At 33.2% G+C, this 21,497-nt stretch overlaps 1 protein-coding gene across 5 annotated transcripts in view; it reads left to right on the top strand.

The window, feature by feature from the left end:
* Nucleotides 1-21,497, top strand: part of DGKB (diacylglycerol kinase beta) — a 727,110-nt gene that overhangs the window by 404,225 nt on the left and 301,388 nt on the right. For 4 of the 5 annotated variants that reach the window (XM_053553744.1, XM_053553743.1, XM_053553745.1 and 1 more), the window contains one exon: nucleotides 4,209-4,273. In XM_053553744.1, the coding sequence (XP_053409719.1) occupies nucleotides 4,209-4,273 (65 nt within the window). Of the gene's footprint in view, nucleotides 1-4,208; nucleotides 4,274-11,340; nucleotides 11,436-21,497 lie in introns of all 5 variants that reach the window. The other variant, XR_008372899.1, reaches the window with a different exon arrangement.

The raw sequence follows: 21,497 nt of genomic DNA on the forward strand, positions 1-21,497 counted from the left end.
AGAACATCACTTCTTCATAGCAAAGAAGGTATTATTAATATCATTCTTATTTCAAGATTGGAAAATGGCAGCATTGAAAATCTAAGCAAAATTTGGACAATATCTAGTAAATATTAAAACCCGCTCTTCAACTCTGTTAGTATAATATACGTAGATTAAATGGATAAAACTTAAATATGTAGTCTATACAATAAGAAATATGAATGAATGAAAGCATTTGCAAAGATGGAGGTAATTGTACACCTTTTCCAATACTCATTGAATTGCACACTTAAAACTGGAGGAAATTTTAATGAAATATACAACAAATAGGCACCAAAAACTTCAGCTTTTGAAATGTGTTTACAAATTGCAATTATTAAAAGTAAAAAGCTTGCTAGCCGGGCGTTGTGGCGGGCGCCTGTAGTACCAGCTACTCGGGAGGCTGAGGCAAGAGAATCGCTTAAGCCCAGTAGTTGGAGGTTGCTGTGAGCTGTGTGAGGCCACGGCACTCTACCGAGGGCTATAAAGTGAGACCCTGTCTCTACAAAAAAAAAAAAAAAAGCTTGCACACAAGGAGATATTAAAATTTCTCTCTCCAAAATAGGGAAGAACTGAATTATTTTAACCATGAAAACTCATATAACATGTGAGATTTAATTTAAAATTCTCCAATTGCATTTTGTAATAACTCTTTGATATTCATTTTTAATTGGCCAAATTTACGTTCTATTTTGCAATAGAATGAAATTGAAAAGGCATTTAATATGGTGAAACAACTAAAAATTAAAATAATTTATCTGAAAAATTTTATAAAAACATTTGTGAAAGATTTTTAAAATGGAATAAAAGACATAATACTCATGACAATATTTTAACAGATATATTTTACATTTTGGTAGAAACCTTAGCATGAATAATTTCCTTCTGTTTTCCTAATGTTCCTTCAGAATTTGTTATAGGCTCAGGTATGAAGCACTTATGCTTTCTTAATTTTAAATGTTATATATAATTAACAGAAAGTAATCAAGTTTTTTTTTGTTTGTTTGTTTGTTTTTTCAATTTTTTTATTTTTTATTGTTGGGGATTCATTGAAGGTATAAAGATCCAGGTTACGCCAATTGCATTTGTCAAGCAAAGTCCCTCTTATAAATGTGTTCCTCCCCCAAGTAATCAAGTTTTTAAAATTAATATCCTAAAATGTAAATTCAGAGATTTAGGGAAATTTTATTTTAAAAAATAAGCCTATATAGAAAGAGAAAAATAAACTCTTATTTTAAATAAATTTTAAAATTTTTTTAAATTTTATTTTAAAAAATAAATCTATATGGAAAGAGAAAATAAACTCTTCAGAAATATACCAGTGAAAATACCAGTATTTGAGAAAGCTATGGCTTAGAAGCTGATTCCTTGGTACAGATATATTTGAATATGCATAAACATATAGCAAGAAAAATTATTGTTTACTTTTTTACAGTGAAGTTTAAACTTGTTTTGCTTGATTAAAGTTGGTATATTTTATTTTTATCTCTTAAATATGATTTTTAATTAGTTTACAAATAATTATAAGTTCAGGAAATAATAAGATCTGTTTGAGTCAATAAATATGTATTTCAAATTTATGCAATATAGCCATATTTTAGCATCTCTTTTTCTTCAAGGAAATTCTGATGTATATATAAAATATAGGAATATCCCAGCTGTACACGGAGTGTTCCAACTTCTATACAGTCTCATTAACTCCATCATCGTACTTTCAAGGAGTTCTAGTATCCTTTTTTAAAGAAAATAAAGTTCTCAGTCTTGGAGTGAAAATTCTGTCTGAATTCATAATTCTCTCATTCTAGAAGTTAACGAGGTGCTGATTGAATTTCTGTTCCCTAAAAACTACAGTGCGTAAAGAGGTAAAATCCATTAAAAAATGCCGTTTTAGCTTTTCCTTATTTGATCTCTCTTAGAGAGTCTAAGTATCCCTGAAAGATGGCGGCTGGATAAGTTTGCAGTTTTTGCCAGTGTTCTTTCAAGCCCATTGGGTGATGCCAAAGAGACAGGGGCCCTCATGAATTTGGGCTGAATTCTTATCCAAATGAACACCTGCTGTCCTTGTTCCTTATCAATCCTGTAGTCAGCAATTCAGCTCTTTTTTTGCGGTGGAGCCCATTCAACATGAGTAAAAGGCCTGCCAGTGTTTCAGGCTAGATTTTATCCCCTCTCCACCCCTTTGCTAAATGATCCATCACCTGAGTCTCTTGGAGATAGAGCTAATATTAAGTTTATCTTTGGCTATTTGCTATTCTATAGTTGTAGCAGTTTACACAATTATGGTTCAGTGTACTGGTTTTTTGATATCCTTTTCTTTTCTTTCCTTTCCTCTCTTCTCTCACTTTTTCTGTCCTGTTTATGTTCTTTTGGAAAGGAAGATATTATTGTAAGAAGGTACACATGTAAAGAAAATTATACTATACAATCTATTTAAAAAAAAAAATCTTTCCCCAAATTAGCAGAAATAAACTTTCAAGCAGAAATAAATTCCATGATATTCTCTCTTTGGGTAACCAATATTAATCATTTATTCTTATTACCTGATTCATATTTCTTTGCTTTTATTCAACTGGTCCGCTGGGTGTATGCATGTAATTAGAAGGTATTCAAAACTGATTTTGCACCAGATTTGGGGTAAAGTTGAAGTGAATGCTTTTTTAAAACTTAATAATTATGCTACATATATACCACACATAGTCCAGTTTAGATTATTTTTATGTAATTTCATACCATAATTAGACAATGTTATATCTTAAAGTGTTTCTGACTTATTAATAAGGATTTAAGAAAGAAATTCTGTCACTGGTTTTTAAAGTTATTGGGCTGTACATGTGAACCCTCTTGAAATTCGTACTTCCCAGCAAACCAGGAAGGTGACTATGCATATATTATAAAATTATGTCATACATTATCAAACCATAGAGGAATTTTTTGGTGACTTTCATTATAAAAGTTACTTGTGTATACATCTATTTATATCTTTTTGTCCTTTAAACTTGTAGATTAATTCAATCACCTGACCATTTTTAGGCTATCATATATTTGTATAGAAACATACAGTAACTCTGTCTTGCAGAAAAAAGCAACTCGACCATCTGCAGTGGGCTTTGGCCCCTCTCTTGTGCCTCATGCTTTGTTATGCATGAGTAAGCACACTAGCTTTTCATTTCATTCATTAGACTTTTAATCCTTGATTCATGTTTTTAAGATTCTCTCAAATACACAACTTCTTTATTTCCTTTGTGTTTGATTTTCATTTTCGCCTCTCTACTCTGAAACAAAATTAACAGTTAATCACAACAATAGCCCTTTTCTATTGAGATGACTGCTAAATATATTAGTTTCTCTTTTGAGTGATGAATCGTGTGTGGATGAAGAATGGAAAATATCTTCTCATTTGGAATAATAAGGTTAACTGTTTGAAGTCAGTTAGAGCTGCATGTGCTTGAAAAACTTGGACCACAATATCCCACGAATCTCACCGTCAGTGTGATTTCTGTCTTCATAGAAAAACTCAGAATGCATTTCCGTAAAGTAAGATATAGCCATTAGGGTTCAAATCTGATCTGGGGTATCAGAGGCGATTGTCTAAATATAAATTTTCCACTTTATTGTTTTTCTCCCATTAACCAAGGTAAGCAAAAAATATTCCAGAAAGTTGCTAGAGGTACAAAGAGTTATGAATTCCACATCTGAGACACACTGAACAAACTCTGCAGTCACAGATTGTCCTTACCTTCACAAGAAGGGGGAACTCACATTGTAGTTTTAGCCATAACTGGTCTCAAAGAACTAGGACCATCTCTACCTGATCATTTCTCCCCTGGGGTGATCCTTCTAACTCTTGTTTAGCCATATTTTCAATTACTGTTTGAAATTTATCCTCACGTGCAAATATACTTAGAGCATGGGGACAAGATCAGTTATACAATGAAATATATACATTAAATACAAATCAATTTTAGATGCATATATAACAACTAAGCAGTTATGAAATGAATAAATAAATTACATGTGCACAGAATTGATGTGGATTGCACATTCTTGCCTAATTTCAGAACATCTTCTTGATAACAATATTGTGAAGAAAAGTTAATTTTAAAATATTGTTTCTATTTTAATCTATACTTCCACAAGATAATAAGATCTTAAACTGTCCTGTTTTTGTTTCCCATTTCTCCCCTTAGGATGCCTCCATTGCGCACAGATTCCACATCATGAGAGAAAAACACCCAGAGAAATTCAACAGTAGGTAAGGTAACAAATGATGAAGTGTTCACTGTGGTAGCTGAATTATGTCATTCAAAGATCACTATAAAAGCATTTTATATGTAGTGACTGAATAAGGCTCAGTATATGTAAATATTAAGATGAAGTTATAAGTCAATTGAATTTCACTTCTTAGGTTTTTAAAGTGACAGTCATGGGGAATGCAATGTAGTCATCTTGATTCCATTCTGTGTGCTATGAAGGAAGTATCTAAGTATAAGTTGAAAACAATATCTTATTAAGACATGCTAGAGGTGTTTGCATTGCTTGGTATGTGACAATTGTTGATCCCAAGGAAAATGTGAGGTTCTGCTTTGATAATACTGAGTAACTGGATATTGTGTCGGCAGCGTGTAGGTCTTCCAGTCTTTGGCCTATCTGCCCCACATGGGCCTCAACTATTATACATGCAAAGTAAGCCAGTATACATGTTCATGCCAATGCAAACTACTTTTAGAGACATATTCCTCATGGAAAAAAAAGCCTTGACATAATATTCTTCCATGGAAATTTATAATAAATAAATGCACTAATTTATAATAAATGTATTATCAGAATTTTAAGTTTCCCTAAATTATAGACCTGTAGACTTGAGTGTACTACTTTATGCAAGAATCATCATAGACAATAGTTTCATGATTAGTGAGGTCTTACTTGATTTTTCTTTAAATTTACCTATTAAAATGATTTAGTAAAACAAAAACTTATTTTTAATATATCCATTAGGTATTGCCCCAGGTTGTTTCTTACCCTACAAATTATAAATCACAACCTTATTCCTCATAGTTCAAAAAGCTATAATTTTGTTTTAAGGAAAATAGAAAAAAATGTATAAAAGGATATTTATGTGTGCCTCTGATTATATTCAGAAGGATTCACAAAAGTCCTGTTACCTCTTGTTGTTTCGGAGAGGGGAACAAAGTGGTCATGTGACAACTGAATTTTTCTTTTGTGATTTTTTTTGTACTGTTTGAATTTCGCTTCAGGTGCATCATAAAATTAAATCAAATGTAATCTAATTAAAAATTTGCATCTGTGAGTAAGTCTTCTTTCTATCTCTAATAATGAGATTTTCATTTTATAAGAGTTAGTTTCAATTCATGAAATATACGAACATAAATTGACATACCAATGAAATTAATTTCACTGTATACTTTTTAGCACTCAAGGATACAATATGGTTATTGATGTACACAAAATCATATTATAAAATGGAATAACAAATGTCATTGTATGAAGCATTCAGGACTTTTTGTTCATATATTTAAAAATCTTTTAAGCAAAAAAAACAAACAAAAAAACAAACAAAACAAAAAGCTGTACCCCTTCGGAGGTTTAACAACCTAAAAGCCCATGAAGACTTTAAGATATACATAGGGAAAAGAGAAAAGTTAGCAATCTTTAAGGTATTACTGTCCTACACTCATTCAGGAATGAGAGACACAGAGAGAAAAAGAAAGAAACAGCAATAAAAAAGTGAGAGAGACCTAGAGAGGAAGGGAGGGGAAGAGAGAATTAAAACGTACATCAATATATTTATGTGATAATCACATTTGACAACCTATACGTAAGAAGGCCGGTATTTATGACCTCCTCTCAAGTGCCAGAGGTTAATGAATTTCTTTCTACAAAATAATTTTAATTCTTCTTAATAATAAAGACCTCTATGATTCCCGTATCTGTTTGATTTTTATTGTCAATAGCACTGCTAATTTATGACATTCCTCCCTAGCCATTAAGTGATTGATCTATGTCATTTCAATGTTTGTGCAACATGATGTTTTCATGAGATTAAAAGCACACATTGTTGAAACTTCTTTGTAAATTTGAGGTGTGTAAGTCTTGCTTATAAATAAGTTACAGGAAATATTTTACTTGAGATAATAACATAGAAAATGTTTCCTGAAATGACAGATTGTCAAAGGGTTCTATTGTAAGTTCAAATAGTGCCATGTATATAATAGATGCTCAGTGTATTATTATGGGCCAACTGTATTAAGATGACAACCCTAAAATTCTCTATATTACCAAGTCAGTTAACTATGTACATTTCAATCTATGCCTTTGTAGACTTAGAGTTTCAAGTATTTTAAGTAATTCCCTAAACCACATTATGGATATGAAAATGTTCTGACAAATTTCTATAAGGAAGACATGTTTTTCACAAGCAATTTCATACTTACGAAGGCAGATTTTCAGGTTTCCACACTGGGGCAGGTTCAGCCATAGGACGCTTTCATATTTTCAGGAATTTGCAAATGGTTTTTTTTTTAAGTACTCCTAATAAGGGTATTTCAAATCAGATCTCTTGTCACAATAAATCATATGCCATTAATATCATCCTCTAGCATGCTCACCTTGAAATTCATTTATATTTTAAAGAACATGATGTTTCTAACATTATCTTAAGGAAATTAATTACCAAAATATATAGTTCTGCTCACTACGCCTCTTATGACAGAAATTGAAAGAACTGAGAAAGGTAATGATTTTTCCGGTGCTAAAGAGTCAAAAGGTCTATATCGTATTCCTTCCAAATTTCTACGAATGTAAGTTAACTGTTAACAGGAAGCATACTACTTAACTTTCTAAACTTTAATATATTCTTTCATAAAACTGAATTTAAGTAAAGACTTTCAGTCTTATAGTCCAAGGCAAAAATAATATTAAAAATATTCATGGCACTGTGATTTCAAAGTATACACTTTGTGACAAAGTATTGAAATTTAATATAGTCACATAAATTCACTATTACTATTTAAAATCTTATTTACATTCTTAAAATTCATATACTTCATATACTTCTAATGGTCTGGTTTAGGTAGAGGATTTTGAGTGCTTGTTTTTAAAAAATAGGTATTAATAATAATCAATACTTTAAAGTATGAAGCCATCAATACAATGATTGTGGAAGTTTATAAAAATCTTAGGGAAGATGCAAAATAGTTGAATTCCATGAGTAAAATTATCCAACATTGGCAACAATTGACAAATAATATGCAAAATGGACTTAGCTATCTTGGTAGCCTTACAAAGATTTCCTAAAATTATAATCAGGTTTTCAAAAACCAATTTAGATTTTCAAGGTCTGATACCTAAATCTATTCTACTGAAGAAAGCTAAACCATACAAGCCCTGATGGCCAGTGATCACAATGGTACTATTAAATCCACACTGCTTATTTAAAAGTGTCTGGTGTCTAATGTCCTGTATGAAACAAAATAGTTACCTCAGCCTCCTGTATGTGGCTTATTTCTGTACTTTTCTCTGGGGCTTTAGTACCTACATAGTGTGAGGAACGTTATTTCATTGTGTTTTTGTTTTGTCTTCTATATAGCTTACCTCTTTTATTATTTATATGCTTTTTATAAACCAAAAAAGTAATTGATAAAAACAGATATATGCCTTGCCTATGCAGAGTTTGAAACTGCAGAATTATCTTTTCAGGAATTAGTAATACCTTTTAGCTTTCTCAGTCTTTTTATATACCTATCCTATAATAACCAAAACAAATAAAAATTCTACAACATAAATCCTTGACTACCGACTCTTGCTAATAAATAATATGCACTGACTTATACTTAGTTTTGTGCTTCTTATCAATTTTATAGGTCAGCAATATGTACTTATCAATCAGTTAATAATATTTACTTGGAGATGGTAGTGAACCACAGTATAAATCATTTCTCTCTCTCTTACTTTCTTTCTCACTGTCTCCTTCTTCAAATATATACTATTATTTTATAAATGCGTATAAGTTTCATAACTTGTAATATTAAGTTCTATGCTAAAGACAATAGCATTCTATTTTGCATAAATAGTAATCTAAAGAGAGATTTTACTGAAGCAAATATTTTATTAGTCAAAATAGCTTATAAATTATTCTTTCTTATTGATTTTGAAGTGACAATTCTATACCCTTTTATTTTAAATTGTGTTTGTGTGCACTCTATTCTTGGAAATTATAATTTTCACATATTCCACACTTCATTTTATTTGGAAAATTATCATTTCAAAGTTCAGAATAGATATATCGAGCCTATATATTTGTTTTAAATGTCTACTTTGATGCTGAAGAGATAACAAAAAGCCCACACACAGAGTTATCTAAATAGAGAAGACCCAATTAAAATTCTAGAATAACATGTGGAGGTAAAAATAAAATGATGGTTCAGTAGTGAAGAGAAAAATATTACCTTATATCCAAATATTTTTACTTACTATTTAGAGTACCATTGAAAATTATTCCCCTGAATTCAATGAAATAAATTTTTGAAGCTTTCAGAGGAACATTCATATTCTTTCTTGTATCATAATTCATATCTATAATTTTTTATCTTGTGTAGGAATTTTTAATATATGTTTAATAAAAGCCAGTTGAAAATTATCTTCCAATGAATTTCATGCTATCTTCTCATACATATATATCTTACATATATTTTTCAGTCAGATATGCATACATAGCAAATAAAATATAAGAGGTATTTGAATTTTTCTGAAGGTTTTTGATATGTATCTTTATGGAATTGTCGTTTTAATAATTTACATTTTCTTTCACTTTGAACTTTTATAAGTAAACTTTTATTTGATCTATTAACTATTATTTGTGGTATTTTTTAATATGTAAAAAAATATATTTTTAAACTACTGGTGCTCACACTGTTGAAAATAATGAAACTAAATACAGAAACATTTAATCTCATCTTTGTTATCAGTCAAGACAATTTCATTATAATGAAATTTTTTTCTATTTAAAATGTAAATTACTATGCTTTAAAGCCCACTTCCACCCTATGTACATGAACCATCTTTCATAAGCCAACTAGGTAAATAGTACTATTAATATTAGAGGTTAAATATTTTTCATTTTTCACATTTTAAATAAAATCTATATTTATTAGAAATAGTAGCTTTGCATAGGGATCTTTTGGATGAAAATATATAACTATGAGAACTCTACATCCTAACACACTTTTATGTTTTTATATTCTGTATATTAGCAACAACTTTGGTCTATTCTTAAAAACAAAAACACTTCTTTTTATTCTAACTTAGAATGATTACTATTTTGTTTAAATAAAATTTTTAGAATATTTGTGTGTAAGCATTACTATTAAGCCAGGTTTTGCAGATGGACTAAACTACTGCTTACATTAAGTCAGGCTGTAAGATGATTGGTAATAATTTTCATTTTTCATATTTTATTTATGGAAGACTTTCAAACACATTACGTATGTTCTTGTTGTACACATATTTCTAATATAAGGCTTTTAAAAACATTTTACTAAGCATTTTCTAACTAATTTTGGCATATGAGCTGCCAGAGCAAGCACTTACTAGCTATTTATATGTTTTCATTTGTAAGTTGAGACATTTACGTATTTCGTTTGAAATGAGCATGGAGAAATGTGAATGGTTAAACGAGTCGGAGCTGAGAGCACACTGATACAGAGGGCTTCAATTTACTGGAAGTTTCCTGCATAATTTCCTGGTGTCATTATACCTGAATACTTAACTTCTGTATCCAGGCTCTTCGGATGCAAACCCCTAAGATAGTGGATGAGTCGGGATTGGAAGATCAATGAAGGAGAGTCAGAAACTTTTCTTTCTTCCTTCTTTACCTCTCCAACTCTCTCTTTCATTCCACATTTCTTATTTTCTTGATCATTTTTTCTTCACTTTGCCCCTGCAGTAGAATAACAAACAATGAATGAAGGTCTTGAAGCTCGGATACAAAATTATTTATCTGCTATTGGTATATTGGTCACCACACATTACCGAGTTATATCATGACATCCAGCTAGAAGCTCAGACTTCAGAATCTCTAAGGCAAATGAAGAAATAGAGTTTGGGATAAAAGAGATCATTTAGATAGTGTTAGACTCTACAGAAGAATTTAAGCTAGATGAAAATTCTACATTGTAATAACAATACAGAGGAAAGAATAGTTACTGGAAACCCCCAAGTTAGAGCTACCACTGCACTCCAAGGGACATAGGTTGAGGATGGGGTCACTTAAATATTTTCTACTTAAGTACAGAAGAAGTATTTATTTCTAGTTTCTGTTTCCAAATACTTAGATTTTATTAGTATCTCTTCCATGCAAATATTCTAAATATTTCCTTCTCGATTTTGCCTTTCTATTCCTAGGCTTTGTATTATTACTTTACATGAATTTGCATGTGGTCTATGCAAAAAGTTTATACACACACGTGCGCACCCACATCAATACTCACTTCCAAGACAACAAATAAAAAAATAAGGTTTGTGAAAAAATAGTAGTTAATTCAGAGATGTCCACAAAATAGGAGACAATCTAAGTCCTAGTGTTTTCTAATAGGGAAAGTTCTGAACAGTTAGAAAAAAATGTCTACTATGTCTGCCTGAAAACATTTAGGGAGTACATGTCAAGTTAAAACACAAAGTAAATTATTTTTTTATACAAGCTGACAGCAAATACATATATAACACATATATGTATATCATATGTCATATATTGTTATGTATTAAAACGTGATATATATTATAACATATAGGTTACCTATGTCTATATAAAACTGCAATTAGTCCATAATAAAAGTATCAATTTAAAGGGAAGAAGCCAGCGATAAGCTTGAACTGAAGTTAACTCCTGTTGGTAATTTATCAAGTGTTTTGTGGCAGGAATACTGAAGCTCCCATCTCCTTTGTGTCGAGGCCCATTCCTTTGGTTACCATCATCAGTCTCTCTGACGACAGTCACAAGATCCAGTCGTGTTCTGAGGACAGTGGAAATCCTTTGAACTAATTAGACAATAGACAGCCTACTTTGGGAAAAAGGCCTGTTACCTTGACTGATGCAATCATAGATTTTTTTTCCCTTTGATATCCATAGATAATCTATAGAATTGTATTTGTAATCGATTAGAATTCAAATGTGATTTTCATAGTATAAAGTCAGCTCCATGTAAATTAATTTAATTTGACCTTAAAATATCTAATTTCTAATATCCAGGTGTTTTAGGATTTACTCTATTAATAATATAATAAAAATATTTTTGCTTCTTCTAGAATAGGATCGATTGATTCTTGATGGAAGTTATACCAGGGAACAATTTTGAGGACCTTTGCTGTAACACTTCTGTATAGGATATGTTAAGTATAAAGTAAGTCTATCTTGAACTCTTTCCAAACAGGTTAATCACCTCATTATAAGGCAATCTTACTTAGAAAGTAATCCCCTGGCATGACTAATTAGAGCTAATTAGATCCTCTCCATAGGATTAATGTTTAGTACCTAGACATTAGTTACTAATGCCTTTCTTTTGTAATACATAAAGTTATATGGATATGTTCAGCATTATTTTGTCTGAGCAAAGTCAATTCTAAAGTATTAATGCTAAATGGCTGGTTTACTTTTAAAAAATGATCCCCTCATTAAATTGCTCACATATGCAGCATTTTGAAGTTTGTATTTTCTGTTTTGTATTTCTATATTAATACTATTTTCACAAGGTGGGGGATCTTAATCTATCCTCATTTTCCTGTGTGTTGATAGGTACTAGTGCTAATTCAGGAAGAAAATATGTCCTTACTGGGTAAAATTTCTAAAGAGACTAAGAAAGTAGAAGTGAAAAACCTTAATTTCTTATGATTTGTTTTTACTTTAAGTTCTCAGAAGTTTTTCCCTTTCCCCCTGGGCTTAAGGCAGTAAAATATCCTAAATGCTATGACTTTATTTTACTTTTTAGATTTTATTTGGTAAACATTTATATGTTTATCAAATATATCAAAAATATATAAAGAATAACCATTGTATGTTACTCGTTATTGTGTTGTAACAACCCTTTGCCACCATCTAGTACGGGTTCCTTTTCTTCTTCCAATGAAATTGTTCGCATTTCCTCCAAGCCCTCACTGACAACTTCCTAAGGCATGTTAGTGTCCTCCTGTCCCTTCCAACTTCTGCCTACCCCTCAGCTCCAAAGCAAATGTCACATGTTTAAGACATATCCAAATCTTTTCCATTTACTATTTCTATGTAATAAAGGACTGCAAAGTTTAGCATATAGAACAGTCATTTTCTTACATGTTTTTCTTCTGTGGGTTAGAAATTCAAAGATGGAACAATAAATATGGCTTGTCTTTGCCTCATGATTTCCTTCATCTTGGAGGTCTCAGGGATAGAGGTGATGGGATAGCCAGGGAATGGAATCTTCTGGAGACAGGGTTACTTTCTTGTTTGGTGACTGATGCTGGTTGTTGCCTGACCTTCCCAGGAACAACTACACATGGCTTCTCCCTGTGGCCTGGGGCTTCTCATAGCCTGGTGCTCTGAGGTAGCCAGATTTCTGACACAGTAGTTGAGGCTGTCAAAAATAAAGACCCCAAAAGAACAGCCAAAAGCTATATAGCCTTTTTTGACTTACCTTTAAAACTAACATAAAGCCTCATTCGGATTCAAAGAGTGGGGACATAGACATTATCTCTCAATTGGGAGCGAGACAAAAATATGTTCTAATAGCTTCATACACTGATTTTGCAGATAAATAATACCAGGCTCTTATTAAGAAGTTTAGAGTATAATGGATATGCTATCACAATGTACTATTATAATAATAGCTACGATTTAGGAATAATTCTTCCGAGTCACTGAGTGTTTTTATCATATAATGTTTCCTTTAATCATCAAAGTAACTCTACTCTGTAACTGTTATTATTGTGTCTGTAACTATTGTTATTTTCATTTTACCAAGGTGGATATTGTACACATATGTATATTTTATAGTGGGAGAACCAAAGCTCAAGCGCTTAAGAAATATACATAGTCTAGAGTAAACTGTGACTTTACAATGTCTCCTACTTTTTCCATATTCTACTCCTATTCCCATGACACTCTCTGTTAATTCTTGAGCTACACCTGCAGATGGAACTTCCAGTTCTTTCCTGTACATTTCATTTGCTGAGTCCTTTGAGTCTGGTAACATTAGCAATCTTATTGTGTTCATTTCACTGACCCCACCACTTACTGCTCATCGCAGAGGCTGACCTTGAGGTCTATCCTGGGTACCCATATCAGCACCATGTTAGTTAGACATGGAGGTAAAGGGGCCTAAAATCTGCTGAGAATTGGTGAGGGTAACAAATGGGATGCCATATTTTATATAGAACCTTCTTTAGATAGATTACATAAGTGGCATAGAATACAGCTTCATCTCTGTAGACAAGATTGAAATGACCTGGATTGGAAAACGGGCCATTAGAATTTTAAAGGCAACTTAAATTTCAAGTACCACTTCTTATTTCCTGGAATTAATAATTCTTTATTTCCAATGTTGGGCTTATTCTCAATATTGGGTTGATAACCTCCATGTCCAACTTTCTGAAGAAAGAACTGTTCCAACAGTCCCAGGCATTAGAGTCTTTCCTGAATCTGCACAGATGTCCTCTGCATCAGTGCTAGCTGCACTGTATCTGGTATTCCACCAGCATGAATTTGTCACAGAAATCACACCCATTGATGGCATTTTGTCTTAAAAGGCCCTCAAAGGCCATGTTCCTTTCGTATTCTTTTTTTAAAACTGAACCTGATTTACCACTCATAACCTAAAGAAATATAAAAAATGCTTGGACAAGAAGGACATGCTCACAGCCCCATACACTGAAGAGTTTCCCTGCAAACAGCGTGGGTGCTGAGTGCTCCACATACTGACAGGCTCTGCACTGTTGATATCTTAATTATTGGAAACCACCTGGGGCATGAGAAGCCATAGTTCCCCAATTTAGCCATCATAATGATTGCATTATCTAAAGTTGAAATATATATATTATATTTTAAGTATATACATATTTATATATTACTTTTATTTTTATTTTGTATATTACTTTATACTTTTGTTTTTTTTATTTACCAATGAAAATTAAATATATTCAGGATGTACCACGTGGTGTTTTGATATATGTATATATTGTGGAATGGCTAAGTTAAGCTGTTTAAAATATGTAACACTTCCTGTATCTTTTGTAGCAATAACATTTAAAATGTCTCTTAGCAAATTTCAAGTAATTGTATATGAATGATATAATTAATAATATATAAACATTAAAAATTTTTAATGGAAAAATAATGAAAATAATCAAACCATACACTAAGAAAATATTAATATATGTATTCATATATATGAATTCAAAAAATTAGTTGGTTATATAGATAATATTTGATACATAAATATAAATATTGTCTGTTTATATACAAGATCATGTGTTCTTAAGGTTTGATTTAATAGTTAAAAGCTACTCTCCAGAAATTTTCATTTTTGACAATAACTTCCAGAAAATCTGTTGGATGGACTCTAAGAACTTTATTTCATTCTCTGAACAGGAGTTCTATAGCTTGACTGGTTAAAATAAGAAACAGTGACTACAGAAACAAACTATCAAACTGAAATCATCCTGTCTCTGTGTATAAATACCATCCTTATTAATGTTACTGTGTTACCAAGGCCCCAACCTGTACGGATAACACTGGTCCAGGGTAGGGGTAGGCACTGAGTCGGAGCCTGGTAATTTTCTTCAACTCGTTTACCAAAAGATATGACCCATTTGATTTCCTCCTTCCTGTCCGGCATCTAGCTCATCAGCTCCCACCTTTTTTAATCTTTGTCTTTATGATCCCTGGAAATAACTATGGAGCTGACATGCTTAGTGTTTGAATAAGAATTTCTTATTTCATAGAAATATTTCCTTGGAAATGGCACTTCAGCTCTCAATATCCCTAATATTCAAAGGAGAGATATATGGAAAGGATCCAACCCAGGGCACCTGTTTCACTTTGCACATTTACTCACGATCTTCTCCCAGTTGACGTCTCATTTCTATCCTTAAGCCAGCTTGTGTGCGCATGCAAACATCTACTTCCAACCATGCAAATCCCGTGGATGATGCATCACAGAAAGTCTCGACATTTGTTGTGTACCAACAGCTAAGAGTGATGCTCTAGCTATGCGTCACGCAGGTGCAGATCTGACTATGTACTGTGCTTTTCCATGGAGACTTGAGACACTGATAAGCAGGGAATCCTGGTGGAAGGTCATCCCTGGAGCTCCTCAGTTCACCTGTTCTCTGCCACAGGTGTTATAATGTGCTATTAGGACTCCCAGCCTTTCAACAGTGGCCATTCCACTTCCTAGCTGTGTGACCCTTGCAAAATTACTCCTCCATGTTCCACAAGTTTCTGATCACTGTCTAATAGTACCGACCTTGGGGTTTGTTGCAAAGATAAAATAACAATGGATGAAGATAGATTATCCTCAACCAAAATCACAATCCTAAAACTTACATTGCATGGTAATCCTATATATATTTCCTTATGCAATTACTTCTCTCCATATCCACAAAACCTCTATTCAACATTCCTCATTATCTTCAAACCTTCAACCCTTCTTCACCTTTTCAGACTACCTTGCTTTATAGCAGGCGTCCTCAAACTTTTTAAACAGGGGGCCAATTCACTGTCCCTCAGACCATTGGAAGGCTGGACTATAGTTTATTAAAAAAAAACTATGAACAAATTCCTATGCACACTGCACATATCTTATTTTGAAGTAAAAAACAAAACAGGAACAAATACAATTCACAACGCTTCATGTGGCCCACAGGCCGCAGTTTGAGGATGCCTGCTTTATAGTATATGGATAAGAAAATACAGAAACCATTATGTGGAAAATAACCCAGCTCCCAAATAACAAACCTACAACCTATTTACATCTCCTTCATCCTTTCTGACATAAGAGAAAAGTTACTCATCCACTAATCTAGGGCAAGGTCCTTCACCTTGTGACCCGTTATCTCTCCCATACTATTATCACCTGCTTTCTCTGGGGCCTTGGAGTATATTTTATCTGTCTGTATTTATCTTTCATAGCCTGCAGGCTCATTCCCTGGTTTTCTCTTCGCACTAAAAAAAAAAAAAAAAGAAAGAAAAAAAAATCAGACTCTCTTGATACTGATTTACTTTATTTCCTTCCCAGCTGTGATGAACTGAATGTTTGCATCCCCTCAAATTCATGTGTTGAAATCGTAGCCCCTGTCATGATGGTGTTAGGAGAATGGGCCTTTGGGAGGGAAGGAGGACGTGAGAGTGGAGCTCTCATGAATGGGATCAGTACTTTTTTTTTTTTTTTTGCAGTTTTTGGCCAGGGCTGGGTTTGAACCCACCACCTCTGGCATATGGGGCAGGTGCCCTACTCCTTTGAGCCACAGAAAGAGACCCCGCAGTGCTAAAAATAAGATGGTAACATGTAACATGGAATAGAGCCCTCATCAGAACATGACCATCCTGGCAACACGATCTCAGCCTTCCACCCTCCAGGACTCTGAGAAACACTTTTCTGTTGTTTATAAATCACTAGTCGATGGCACTTTGCTGTGGCAGGCTAGGCTGAATAAAACGCAGCCAAATGCTTTGAATAAACTTTGCATACCCCCATCTCTTTCATTCCCCTAGTAAAATCCCTCTAATCCAGATTCTCATTCCAGCACTTTTCCTGTAAACCTGCTTTCATCTTTCTTCATAAAACACACTACCCTGCTGCTCTAGGAAGTCGGAGCTGATGTGCTGTCTTCCTCTGTGATCTCGCCAAGCCATAAAGGCTGTCAATCCTCAATGTTTAGAAAGGCTATTGCTGAGTTTATTATCTCTAATCTCTTGAAACTTCATTGAGAGTCATCTTTCAAAAGATGCTAACCTACCTTCCTTCATCAAATGCAGTAATTTCCAGCTCCTTACCACATTCCTGGGCCCTCCGTGATCTGGTTCCCAGCCAGCAATTTTGAGCTTCGCCTTCTTCCTTTGCTGGTTCTGCCTTTCTTGCCCTTAGGTTGTTCTTCAATAAACTGGTAACTGTTTAGTTGCTACCTCACAAGGATAGTCTTTCCTTGTTTTGTTGGCCTAGGCTCATCCCCAATAACACCTTGTTTTTCCTTTTTGTAGAATTTGTGGAGAGTTAATCACTTAAAATATTACTAGGTATGCTTTTAATTCCGTGAATATGCATATATATCTTTATGGCATCTAAAGGGAGGTGAGCAATAAAGAGCTAAGTAAGAGTCAATGCTGGGATTGAAGTTGCATGGGAAAGAAGGACAGTGCCGAGGGAAATCCTACTAAGTACATTTCTCATATTCTTTCTAGTTTTATTTTTTTTCATATTTTTAAAGTCGAAATATATTTTCAGACTTCCAAGTCTTCACAATTCTGAACTTAAATTTTTTAATGTAGGCTTTGTTACAGCAGAGTAAAGGTTGTATTTGGTGAGGTACAGGGTTTATGCCTATAACCCCTAGCATTTTGAGAGGCTGAAGCAGTAGGATGGCTTAAAACCAGGAATTCAATTCAACAGAGTGAGACCCCATTTCTAAAAAAGGGAAAAAAAGAAAAAAGATTTTATGTTTACAATTACATTTATATGGTTTTTTTTTTTTATCAAAGCCATAGGAATAGAAGATAGAAGTTAGATATTTATTTTAAGGCTTTGTTAACTTGAATTTTTTTTTTTTTTTTTAGAGACAGAGTCTCACTTTGTCACCCTTGGTAGAGTGCCGTGGCATCACAGCTCACAGCAACCCCCAACTTCTGGGCGTAGGTGATTCTTTTGCCTCAGCCTCCCAAGTAGCTGGGACTATAGGCATCTGCCACAATGCTTGGCTATTTTTGTTGTTGTTGTTGTTGTTGCAGTTTGGCCAGGGACGGGTTTGAATCTGCCACCCTTGGTATATGGAGCCGGCACCCTACTCACTGAGCCACAGGCATCACCCAACTTGAATTTTTTTTATTTTGAACTTATATATTTCTTTATTAACATGATAAAATATATATAACAAAATTTACCACTTAATTTTTATATGTACATTTCAGTAGCATTAGGTACATTTACATCATTGTGCAACCATTGCCACCTTCCATCTCCACACATTTTTATTATTTTTATTTTCTTTTAGAGACAAGGTATCACTCTGTCCTTCAGGATAGAGGGTGGTGGCCTAATCATAGTTACTTTAACCTCAAATTCCCAAGAACAAGTGATCCTCGTGCCTCAGCCTCCCAACTATCTGGGACATTAGACACATACCACCACGCTCAGCTAGTTTTTCATTTTCTGATGAGGCACAATCTCCTGTGGCCCCTAGGTTGGTGCCAAAGTCCTGGTCTCAAGCCATCCTCCCAGTTTGTCTCCCCAAATGCCACATTTATTACACCAGACAGTAAACCCAGACCACAACATTTTTGTGTTCCAAAACTAAAACTCCATACCCACGAAATCGTAGTTGCGCATTCCCCTCTCCTCATAGTCCATTTTACTGTCTGTCTCTATGAATTTGAAAACCTAGATAATGTCATTTGGAACCACAGAATGTTGTCTTTTGTGACTAGCTTCTTACCCTTAACATAAGCAGTCAACGTTAGTTCGCACGTGGCCTGCGTCTGAATTTTATTCCCCTGTAAGGCTGAATGATATTCCATCATCTGCATAGACTGCACTTTGTTCAGCTGTTCTTCTACTGATGAGCATTGGGATCATTTCCACCTTCAGGCTGTTGTGAGCAAAGCTTCCATGAATGTTAGTGCACACGTATCTGTCCAAGTCCTAAGATTATTTCTTAAAACTACTTTTAGTCTTTCTGATAATTAACTTTAAAAGGAGCTATAATTTATATTAGAATATTCTTATTCTATAAAGGACATTAGATAGGGCCTAAGATGTGGGAATCTTCAAATAATTTGAAGTATTTGTTTCAGAGTTTCTTCTTTTTCCTGCTATCTTTCTCTGCTCTATCCTTTTTGTACTGGAAGGGAAAGAGAACTATTTGTTCAACATTTATTCTTCTTTATAAGATAACATAAAATAAGTATAGCAAATCCTTATTTTATTTTACGATTTATGATTGCTTTAACTTCCCCTATGGTACGTTTTACAATTGAGTCTCTGCTCCTCTCTTAAAATCTTTCCAAATCCTGAAGGTGATCTTCTTATACATGTTCAAAAAACTGTCCCATCACAAAATAAGAGATTTACCCTATAACTAAAATATGGAGTTCTTATGCACTTAATATCAAATATACACATGTGCATACAAAATTTATGCAAGCAAATATTGACTCATAGGAAATCAATCACTTCTCATTTTATGGCTTAATATTCTAATATTAATTTATATATCATTTACCATATTAGTAAAGAATTTAAGATATGTACATTTATCTTCTCATTATAAAAATAAAATTATTTGTTAAAATTATTTTGAAAAACAAAAAGGAAACCTGAAACCTTAACACAAAAACTCATAACAAAATGTCCTATTTTCTTTTCATTATTTTATGTAACGTAAGTCTATAATAAGAAAGTGCTTAGAAAATAGGTAATTTTAATATGAAATGTCCTCCCTGCTCTTGATACCCTTTGGGCCAATGGAGAAATCACAATGAAACATATAATCATAACAAAATGTGGTAAAGAATATCAATGAGGTAATTTGCAAAACTGAATGCAAATTGCTGCCAGGAAGAAATGTCTGTTTCTGCCTGAGGTAGCTGGATACTATGTCCCCCAGAAGGTGTTCATTGCAAGCCCATGTCCCATGTTTGCAGCATCTTCACAAAGTGCCTTCCCTGGGAGCAGCCAGGTCACCTCTGCTCACGTCATAGCTTAGTGATGCAGCCAGCCCTGAAGGCAAGAACTGAGCAGACATGGTCTCCTGCTAGGACAGGGCCCACCTCGTGCGTGAGAGGTTCTAGTGCACACAGAGAGAACAACACATAATTGGGCCCAACCATAATCATCATATACTTACAAAAATGAATTGGACTTTTTGAAGACTTTGGGTTTCATAATTCATTTTCTTACCTTTAAGGAGGTCACTTAAATCTAAATTTCCATGCTTCTTATCTTTGATTGGAACTTTTTGATGATTTAATAAAAATTATAGGTACAATGAGAAATCCTGAAGTAGTAAAACCCATTTGTAGTGCCAGCAATCAGCCCCATATTTATCTGCTTTATAAATACAAATTTTTACCTATTCACTTAACTCAATGTAGGGCACATGCCACTTACACAATTTTCTTATTTACTGATAAGTTTAGTAGTCATTAGGAAGGCATAATTTGTTTTATTTGCACATACACACAATCAATTTTTAGAGATAGTCTTTTTTGTTTCTTTTCATCTTACTATCTTTACTTTTTCCTAACTTAATTTAATTTGTTTTGACTTTCAAAGCCTATTTAAATTACAAAAGTCATTTCGAATTTTGGTAGTACCTTCAAAGGTATCAGAAACCTTCCTATACTGTGATTCATGTCCTTTATGAATATATGAATTTGAAATCCGTGTATCTCATATTCAATTAGTTTAATATTAATTGGTTTTTTAAGGTTTGAAATTGGATGCTTGCTTTAGCCTGTTTTGTATTCACCTTAATGACCTAAATTATATTCAAATATATCTAAACTAATTCAAACCGTTATATGATGTATGAAGTAAGGAATGTAAAATTTGATAAAAAATTTCTATTGCTTTTTCTACATACATTAATCTTATCATTTTTATGAGAAAAAATTATTTCAGGAATAAAAGGCTTGAGTTATTATGAAAACTTAAAGTAATTCTGCAATCATTAGCAGCATATTTTCATCAGGAATTTTGTAGCCTAGTTAACAGAGTTGTAAACCTAATAGCTAACTGTCTATCATTATCCCAATATACCATAACAAAACTCATCAGTGTATATAAATATATATATACACACACACAGATACATATATATGTGTATATATATATATATCTGTATCCGTGAAGACATATTTTATTCAGTATTATTACAATAGGAAAAGAGACCTTAGGGTAGAAGTGAGTTCAATTCCAAATATGAAAATACAAATGGGTATTTATTGGCAATTAAAGGCGTGAGGGTTACCCGTGGAAGGTGACAGACAGTTTTAAGAAGAGCCGATGTTAACACAGGGTATTTCTTAACTACATCAAAGACCTGGATATCAATGATGGGTGAATAAATTTCACAATGTACCAAAGTTGAAGGTATTATTATAGAATGAATTAGCAGGATTTTTACTAAGACGGGTCTATGAAGGCCTAGGACAGGATTCAAAAGGGAGGTCGAGTTCAAAAAAGGTCTCATAGGAACTTGTCTAAACCTGGAGTAGAAGGATC

The sequence above is a fragment of the Nycticebus coucang genome, chromosome 11 (assembly GCF_027406575.1).
Source record: "Nycticebus coucang isolate mNycCou1 chromosome 11, mNycCou1.pri, whole genome shotgun sequence".
Classification (NCBI taxonomy): Eukaryota; Metazoa; Chordata; class Mammalia; order Primates; family Lorisidae; genus Nycticebus; species Nycticebus coucang.